The following is a 10,153-nucleotide window of genomic DNA, read 5'->3' on the forward strand; positions in this document are numbered from 1 at the left end:
TTAAAACTTCATGCTATTCATAATTATTTTGTAAACCTCATGGTATGCTTACATAGTATGGTACATATAAAATGAAAAGTTTATTACATCACTAATCTATGGTAGAGTGACCACAAAAAATGCAAGTTATAAAATTGTTTTATTAAGAGTTCCGTTTTAAAAATTTTATTAACATTGCGTATTATGTGGAAAGTTTCAAGTCATTGAAAAAGTAATGAAAAATAAAAACCGGAATAGAATGAAATATTCATAAAATAAAATTCTTAAGTACAACAGAAAAAAAAGAAAAGAGAAAGCATTATCAGTTCAGAGAAAATGGAAGGACGGAAGCTATACAAACAAACTGAAAATTTGTTCGACTTAATTGTAATTGCGAGTATTTTTACGAGGCACGTTTTACCTAATTGTTTTAAATGTAAGCGGAATTCCCTTAGGAACGCAAATAAGCGTTCAGCTTACAGGCAACGTTAGGCTAATGTCAAAATAATAACGCTTCCAAAGAAGTGCTTAGATAACTGCATACTCTATGCATTGGTGCGACAGGATTCGCTGCTTTGTTCATTTCAGGTAAACATTGAAAAAAATATTTTCTTCAAAGCCGAAAGACAGCCTGAGGCCAAAAACTTACACAAATTTCAGTTTAAGATTTATCAGCGATCAGTGCGGGTGAAGTGGGAACTTATTAAAAAAAAAAAAAACGAAATTTATTCACAAATGGCTGTCATTACTCATTACCTCATATTTTTATTTTTAATCTTTGCTATGACTTTTACTTCATTGATTTTATTTGACTTCGCAAAACCATTAAGTAAAGTTACGACACTCTCGTCAGATGAAGCGCATGCAAAATTTCATCATAACAGATCATTGGCACGTATTTTGACTAACGAAAATAATAACAGTGGAGATAATAGAACTCAGCGAAACAAACGTAATGTTGTCGCTAACCGAACATACATTTGGGATTACGGGGTAATACCGTATGAAGTGGATAAAGAATTCGCTCCTCGACTAAGGCAAATGTTCATTACAGCTATGCAGCACTGGGAACAAGACACTTGCCTTAAATTTGTGGAATACGATTCCAAGGAACACGCAAACTATATATATTTCACCAAAACAGACTATGGGTGAGAAACAATAATTACGAGGCAAAAAATGAGAGAATTTCTAAATGTTAATTTTTTCTTTTTTTTTTTTTGCCATCAATACTCAGTTGTTCTTCGGAAGTAGGTAAGCGAGGTAACTCCCGACAAAACATTTTAATTAGTCCCGATTGTGAGAATTTCGGAAACATTCTTCATGAACTTGGCCATGCGTTGGGCTTTTACCATGAACATGCTCGACCTGATCGTGATGACTACATTGTCGTCCATCATGATAATATTGATAGAGGAAAAGAGCTTAATTTCGATAAGCAATTGGGCAATACTTCAGATTCTTTGGGTTTACCCTACGACTTTGAGTCAATAATGCATTATCCGAATCGGGCGTTTTCCAAAAATCTCTACCAAGATACTATAAAACCAATTGCTGAGGTAGACATTGGTCAACGTTTACGTTTAAGTAAAGGTGATATCAAGAAAGCCAATCTATTGTATAAATGCCTTGAGTGCGGTCAAACATTACAACTGCCAAAGGGAGATATTTTAGCGCCCCATTACGTTGGCCATAACACGACTGCCGCAGATGAAGGTCATCAATACAATTTGACTAGTGAAACGTGCGAATGGCATATAGCAGCTGGCAATGGGGAGAGGATTATGCTACAAATAAATGATGTGGTAAGTTACATCACTTGAGACGGTTCATGTTTTTATTTCATTTAGCATATGATTTTATTTATAGAATATATTGCATTCGTCGAATTGTTCCGAGGACTACGTTGAAATACGTGATGGCTACTGGTATAGGTCGCCGTTACTAGAACGTTTGTGTGGCAAGCACGCAACCGTAAAACTCGAAAGCCAGAGTAAGCATATGCTGATTAAATACGTTAACCGCAATGCAGCAAAAGGTTATTATGGATTCAAAGCTAATTATGAATGTAAGTTTGGTTTCGCTTACACGCGCAATTTACCATTTCAGTACAGCAGCTGAGTGTAGATAAACTTTTAATCTCGCTATCTAACGAAAATTATGAACTGTTCCACGATTAATCAGAAGGGTCGGACTTTACTGGCATTGACTTTGTTTAAGGTCACGTCGCGGAGTTTATTATGGTTGCTCTGATAAGAAATTGGGATGAAATATACTACCGAGTCGTGTACACTTTAATCTGTTAACAAAAAGATTTCAGAACCAAAATAAATTTTCCCTTACACCCGTAACATCGTTGCAATGGAGAGTGAATTTTGATAAGGCAAAACTTCAAGCAAAGTAAGTTGACACTAGTGTCGCTGACGGTATATATGTCGCTAAAAATATACCAAAGGATGTATCAAAGAATTTGAAGTCGATATCTTCATTCTTGCGACCGGGAGAGTGCCGACAATACACAGACGGACGGACATGGCTAAATCGATTCAGAATTTCGCGTTGATCAAGAATGTATATATTTTATAGGACCTCTGAAGCTTCTTTTTTGGTGTTACATACACTATGGAAAAAAACAAAATGAGTATACGACCATCTTACATAAAAAGGAAACACGGTATCCCTATGAAAAATGCCTAAAGCCGTTTGCAATAATGAGAAGAAAACATTAAACAAAGATCCCGTAAAATATACATATTGCTAATTAGCGAAGAGCTTTTGATTATCTTCGCAATATTCGTTCGTTCTTTTCAACATCGTTTCTTAAGGTCTGCAATTGAAACGGGAAATTGAAACTTGGAACTTATATACTTGATTTAAGGTCATATTTGAAAACAGACGGCATCCACAAAAAAGTTATCTAGAAGTACTAAAAGAATATTAAACAAATAAAAACACTGTAGTGGAGCACAGTTCGCCATTAAATATCCCCCAATTCCCTACAGCTACTCACATAACGACTTTTCAAAGTAAGAAACTCCCAAAAATTGCCACATCTAGGTTGAGCAAAAAAAACCAGGACGGACAGACAAGCTTTTTTTCTGAATCGATCGGCATAATAAATGGTGGGTCTACCTCAAGTATTTCTGGACATTGCTTACATCCGCACAAAACTTAATATACCATCGCAGTACAAGTGCTGTAGGACCTTCTACCAATCGAAAATTCTAAAATTATTTTCGATCACATGTTACCTAAAGCGCAGGTCGGTTTAAAATTTCCCAAAGTTATTTTGGTGTGAACGTTATCGCAATGGGTTAATTAAAATTTCCTTAGTGAACGAAAAAGTTTGCAACATTTTTGAAGCGATAATCTTATGGCTTTGACAGACCCATCTTTTAAATCATTCTAAAAATTGATAAATTTTTAAACTTTTTTGAGTCCCAAAATGGCTTTGCAAACCATGTCATCAATATTCTCCTTTCTTTTCTTTCTCCAGTTATTTTTAATAATATTATTAGGCTAAACGGCAGCAGGCATTTGGATTTCAAAAGTCGTTCGGCGCATTTAGCCGATAAGCCGTACAGCTGGTATGTTATAGCACCTGAAGGTCACCAAGTGGCAGTCAAATTTGAGTTTCTCGACTTGGGGAGTCGTGATGAGTGCGATGTTGACTACTTGGAAATAAGAAACGGTAACAATTCTGCCTCAGGTATATTGGCAAAAGTTTGCGGCACATCCAATCCCGGTAATATTATGTAAGTTTAAAAAGTCGCTGATAGAAACCAAATTAATCTCTTAAGTAATAAATGTTTCCTTTCAACTTGAAATAGTTCAACAACCAATGAAATGTTTCTAAAATTCGTCAGTGATAGCTCGATAGAGAAGTTAAGCTTCTCAGCGATATTCATGCTAGAAATCGACGAGTGTAAGTTAGGCATTCACAATTGTCAACAAAAATGCAAGAATACTTTAGGCAGTTATCGCTGCGCCTGCTTGCCCGATTACGCTTTGCTGGCGGATGGGAAAAGTTGTGCGAAAAATCCTTGTAGCAGCGTAATTGATGCTAATGACGGCAAAGGCACTTTCGGATTAACCTCATTTCCAAGCAATTTTAATTTGCCGGGAAAGTGCATTTGGAAATTGGTAGCTCCCGAAAACTACACTTTATTTCTAAATTTCACTCAATTCGAGTTAGTGTGTGACGACAGCGACTATTTGGTAATCTATTCTCAATTTAAAAGCAAGAGATTAAAAAAATTTGGACAATTTTATTGCTACCAATTTCCGGCTTCCGTAAAATCATTGAAGAACATTTTACGCTTGGAGTTGAATCTGGGCGAAGAAGCTTACCAGCGAACTAAACTTAAAGCTGAATATAAAATTGGTTTGTAGAGGATTCATGCGAGTTTTTCCAAACATTTTCTTGCATCTTTTTTTTACTGCTTTTAGACAACGACGAATGCAGCATTCGAAATGGTGGCTGCGAACAAATGTGTAAGAATACATTCGGTTCGTTTGAATGCTTGTGCCGCGAGGGTTTTATTTTACATGGAAATGGTCGTAATTGCACTGAAACCGAGTGCAAGTTTAATATAACGGCTCCTAATGGGAGAATATCAAGTTTAAATTATCCCGCAAATTATACCAGGAACAGTTACTGTTATTGGCGTTTTCAGACCGTACTGGGTCATCGTATACGCTTGAAATTTCTCGAATTTGATGTAGAGCATCATCAGGTAAGCAATGAAAATAGGAATATACTTGAAACGTGTATTTAGAGATAGGTAATAAGAAGAGTTAGAGTAAGGGGAAAGTAAGGAACAGGATAAGGGTCAGTGTTTGCGTGTAAGTAAGATCAAGTGCAAGAATGTGACCAATCACTCGACTCGTGTCATACGGTGACGACCAGAAGGCAATGAAAGAGGTAGCAAGATGGCCGCAGCCTAGCTTTACTGATTAAGTGCTCACTATTGCTGCGAACACTTACTGACGTAGCCGCGGTGCTTACCTATTACATTACTCTTGCGGATAGCTGTAATGGGCATGATGAAGCTGAAGGTAAGGGTGAAAAATGAACATAATGTAAAAACTAAAGGTATAAAGAAATAACCGTAAATGTAGTCGCAGTATAATCATAAGTTTAAGACTAAGATTATGGGAAAAACACCATTGAGGATATGAATAAGAATGAGAGCCAAAATGAGGCCAAGGATAAGGCAAAGCGGGGGAAAAAGAGCAGAGAGAAGATGTAAGGATATAAAAATATATGTGTCGTCGCGGAGAATAATAGGCGTTGGAGTAAAATAAAGGAAAATGATTGCGGCGAGAACAACAACAAGGCTATTTGTCTGGAGAAGAGTAGCGAAAAATAAGTAGGAAAAGATAGAGATAAAAATAGAGGATAGCTCACTTAGGAAGTCAAAGACTAGATCAAATTTAAGAGTAAGCTTAGGAGAAAAACTAATTTATAGGTAAACGTAACAATTACTGGAGGACGGAAGTTTAATGAAAAAAATGTTATGTATGAGTTTGCAGGAGCGCAGCAACAAAAATTAAAAAAACACGTAAAAGCGCCTAAACATAAAAACATAGGAAGAATATTTTACGTAATTTCTAATTTCCCAGGAATGCATTTATGACAATGTAACCATATACGATGGGCGATCACAGGCTAGTTCATCTTTAGGAATGTTTTGCGGCAAATTAAACGCGACCCACAACGTGTTGGCTACAACCAACTATATGCTAATGGTATTTCGAACGGACGCTAATGTGCAGTTTAAGGGATTCAATGTCAAACATTTAACAGGTTACTATGAAAATTTAATTTTCTTATAGAATTTTTTTTTACATTTTCACAAAAACCTAGAATGTGGTGGCTATTTGGAGGCGACAAATAATCCGCAAATATTGCTCTCTCATCCAAGTTATGGCTCAAAATCGTATCGCTATAATATGCTATGCGATTGGCATATAACCGCTGATTCGGACAAAAGCGTTGAAATCAAGGTCGTAGATTTCGAACTTGAGTATGATGAAAGTTGTGAACCCGATTATTTAGAGATTATCGAGGAACCTGGCTATTACCGTAAAAGCTATGGGCGATTTTGCGGCGCCGGTGTAAGTTTTTTGAATTATTACATTTGAGAGAAGAAGAATCATTACAAACTTGACTTTTTCTCATTTAAGAAACCATCCATCATTAAGTCGTGCTCCGATTCGATTACAGTACGCTTCATTACCAATGAATCATTTAACTTCAAGGGTTTCAAAATGGAATTTAAATCAATTGAAGGCCAAGAATGCATGGAAACTATAGATGAAGTTAATTATTAGTGTTCATCATTATTATTAAGATATTAGTTTAAATTGAGTGCTTGAGTGAATTTAAATCATGCTCACGTTGAGCAACTGTGTGATTTAGCGCTTTTTAAGAAAAAAGAAACCTTTATTTGTAAGTACTATGTTCAAGTCTGTTACACGATTTAGTGAAGCATCGGGTGTTGACAAATCGGAAGCATACAATATGTAGGAACCCATATGACAAAACACACGAGTTATAACACCGCTATGACCAACTAAAAGTAGTTTCAAATTTTGTATTGTGCGTTTGTTTATGCTTCATCTAAATAGAAATGTTTCAACACAGAGTAGCAGCAATGAATTTATTACACTTTTACCTTCAGTGGTTGATGAAACCGGCCCGTTTTCTTTCCTCTGAAAGAGTGAACTTTTCGGTTTTTAAAATAAGCCGAAAGGTTCAAAAACAACGAAATTCTAAATAGCATATCAAGGGCAAATCGAAAAAAACGAGACTTTCGCGCCAAAAAGTAAGATGGGTTAGTAGGATGAACCCATAGAATTTGTATAAATGAAACGAAGCTACGTATGGGAGCGCGATCAAGCTATACTAAATTTTGGTTCGAAAATGAAATTTGTCCTTACGAAGCGAAACAACGATTGTTCATTGTGAACGGGCAAAGAAAGTCGTCCTGGTCGTCTTTTTACATCTATGTCGTGGTGGGAGTTCAAAAGTGCTCGATTTGGGGAACATTATTTGGCCTTCAAAGGCTTGTTCCTATACTACATTGATTTCTTCAGACTTTTTATCGGTTCGCTACGCTGTCTGGCTTTTTCATTTCATGTAGATCTGTCTGATTTCTTAAAGGCGGCAAATTTGTTTGGAGATACCTTCTTGACTCGGTTAGGAAGATAAAATCTCAAGCTATTCGCAAGAATTATGAACAGACTGCACTTGCCTTTTCCATCCCAATAACGCGGACTCTCGCTATGCACTCGTTCTTCGAGATATTTCGCCAGAGTTGGACTAATATCTTTACCTGATCGCCTTATTTGCTTAATTTAGCTTTGTCCGACTTTTTATTGTTCTTGCTACGGACACTTGGTTTCGATATCATTGGTGAACTAAAACTAAATTGAGAAGTGAACTTTTTTTGGATGAAAGTGGAGAATTGTTGTGTGATAAACTACTGAAAATATTAGCATAATAATTGGCACGGGTGTCAGTTAAAGTGAGATTAACTTAGGTAAAACGCACCATTTGTTTGCTTATATTCACGCCTTCAAAAATCCTTTATATAAATATCCTATATACAATTTCCTAACTATGTGTTGGTTTTACTTTTACATTTAATTTAGCTTAGTGCGTTGTTTCAAAGATGCTACATAACAGAAAAAAATAATCGAAAAGTTGTTAGAGCTTTAAAGAATAAATGCCTTTGCATTAATTACTTCGATGCATTAAAGCGGGCATTCAAAGAAAAAACTATAAGCACAACTTTATAAGCATTATTGCAACGCAGAAAAGAAGTCCCAGTTGGAGCAATTATCTAAAGTTACATAATCCCTAAACTGTAGATAAACATAAAATATACACAAACATTTATGTGCATATATTTACGTAGAAAATGTTTATTTTGTTTGTACGCATTGCGTTAACCAATGTTATGGATTCTCAGTTAAAGTACTCGGATAGAGAGTACAGAAACCACATTAGTAATAAATTATGCATGATTGCACACACACGCATCCGAACACATGTACATATAAGGATAGATAGTTAACGTATATAAACATACATCAAGCATAATATTAACTATCTGTTGTGTAGTGTATAGTATAACACACATATACACACAAACATTATATAACATTACGTTATATAACATACATTAAATACTTAATTTCTATGTAAATTTATACGCAAGAAAGAAAAACAAACAAATGCAGCTATAAACAGAGATAACCAACAGATGAATAATTGATTAGAGTTTAAAATTGAAATAATGTAAAATTATGCACATGCACGCTTACATATGTGCACACACTCTTCGTCTAATTATTCCTTCCAGCGCTGCTTATCCTTCTTATTCGGATATAATTATAATTTTAATTAAATCTTTTCAAACTTTTTAATAGAACTTTGAAAACGAGACGAAAAACTCATTTTCACCCGAAATGAAAGCTGAGCTAAGTAAAAGAAGTCAGCAAAATATATTCGGTTGCGAACGAATCATTTGTAGCATCCACCTACAGAAAAAACAATAGACACTCCGACGCTCCACAAAGTTGGGTGAGCGTCGGAGGATACTGTGTGGCGGTCACTCTCGCAGTAAACGTCAAAACTTTTACGGATAAACGGTCTCTAAAGCTTTCTTCTGAACGTTGCAAACGTTGCAACAAAATGCATATACCATCAGCCTTCGGCAATGGGCGTAGAAGGAATATAAATAACTCAAAAAATGTTTATTTTTCAATAGCAATAATCTGTTGATTATTTATAAAGAGAAAGGAGATAAGAAAACAAATAAATTTTAATTGAAATTTGTTTAATTAGAAACATAAAACAAATGAAGAAAACAAGAAGAACAAGAGTTTCTGTCGGACAAGACCGTACGTTAAATACCCCACATATTTTCTTCATAAAATACTAAAATCTCTACTTTTGTGCCTTATATGTGTTACCCTTCACTAGAAACGATGTAAGGAAAGGGAGGCTTCAAAAAATCGATCTCCAAATTTATCATAATAAATTTATATGTCGAGTTAAGATGCTAGAACCATTTTCATCAGAAAGTTAGTAAACTAAAAATTACACCTTGTAGAGAAAAAGAGATTCTATAAGAAACATTAAGTGAGTCCAAGACCAAGATATGGGACAGTACTATAGCGAACAAGCATTCAATATAAAAAACTTAAGAAATGATCCATTTTTCTCCATATTCTGATTTCCTCCAGATTCTGAAATCATTTTCATCCGAAAGTTAGCAAACTAAAAGTTACGCCTTGTAGGGAAAAAGAGATTCTATAGGACACGTTGAGAGAGTCCAAGACCGAAATATGGACCAATACTATACCGCACCGGCATTCAATATAACAATCATCTTAAACATTCTGCTCAAGAGCCAATTCAAGTAACGTGAACATTAAAATCGCGAACTTTGCTTAAACGTACGCGCAAGAGAACGCCCATCGCACTTAAAATTCAGAAATCTAACTAAGGATATAATTATGTACAAAATCCAGGAAACGTAACAGTTTATGTATTAAGTTCAGCTAATCGAGAGTGAAGAATTCAAAATTCTCCCTTACGTACTAATACACTTACTGCGCAGAATAGCTGATGCAATTTTATGAAATTTACAACGGAAGGCGAATAATGAACGAAACTCGGGAAGCGAGGTGTTTCCTAACGGTCCCCTTGAGGAATTTGTCTCTGCTTGTATTTGAGAATCTTAGCCGATCATAAATAAAAACACATATGCTTAAGGTAAATATTGAGAAAACGAAAACCAATTCAACAAAGAATATTTGCACATGGCTGAAATATATTTCCGGCCAGTTTTGTATGTACAGCCACTGTAATAAGTTGTTGAAAAAAAAAAGTTTTTTTGACCACATTTTATGCTTTAGTTTAGTAGCCTTCTATTTATCCCATACTTTATGTCTGATCTATTCTGTGGATACGACAATTGTATATAAGAAAGCCAAGGTCTTACTCTCAGGGTTTACGTTTTCAAGGAGCTTCATCGTACAGGTGAGGTAAGCTGATGGAGGAATATGCATAAATCAAGCTAAACATTTTAATGGAATTCAAATGTTTGTGATTAATGCATTTGTTCTGTAAGCTGTTAAATGCGTTTATTTGAGGGTA

General features: G+C 35.4%; 1 protein-coding gene across 1 annotated transcript; it reads left to right on the plus strand.

Moving 5' to 3' along the window:
* Positions 1-762: 762 nt before the first annotated feature.
* On the plus strand, positions 763-6,315 carry LOC119640129 (dorsal-ventral patterning protein tolloid-like). Its single transcript, XM_038037966.1, has 9 exons — positions 763-1,130; positions 1,217-1,784; positions 1,849-2,047; positions 3,476-3,734; positions 3,810-4,363; positions 4,429-4,715; positions 5,605-5,788; positions 5,849-6,099; positions 6,169-6,315. The coding sequence occupies exons 1-9, from the start codon at positions 763-765 to the stop codon at positions 6,313-6,315; spliced, it is 2,817 nt and encodes a 938-aa protein (XP_037893894.1).
* The last annotated feature ends 3,838 nt before the right edge of the window (positions 6,316-10,153 follow it).

Source organism: Glossina fuscipes, unplaced genomic scaffold (assembly GCF_014805625.2).
Source record: "Glossina fuscipes isolate IAEA_lab_2018 unplaced genomic scaffold, Yale_Gfus_2 115, whole genome shotgun sequence".
Taxonomy (NCBI): Eukaryota; Metazoa; Arthropoda; class Insecta; order Diptera; family Glossinidae; genus Glossina; species Glossina fuscipes.

Bases quoted from the DNA above. Each gene is read 5' to 3' on its own strand.
- LOC119640129 (XM_038037966.1), top strand. From the start codon at position 763: ATGACTTTTACTTCATTGATTTTATTTGACTTCGCAAAACCATTAAGT. The intron at 1,785-1,848 runs GTAAGTTACATC...TTTTATTTATAG, and splicing joins TGCTACAAATAAATGATGTG to AATATATTGCATTCGTCGAA. The intron at 5,789-5,848 runs GTTACTATGAAA...ACAAAAACCTAG, and splicing joins CAATGTCAAACATTTAACAG to AATGTGGTGGCTATTTGGAG.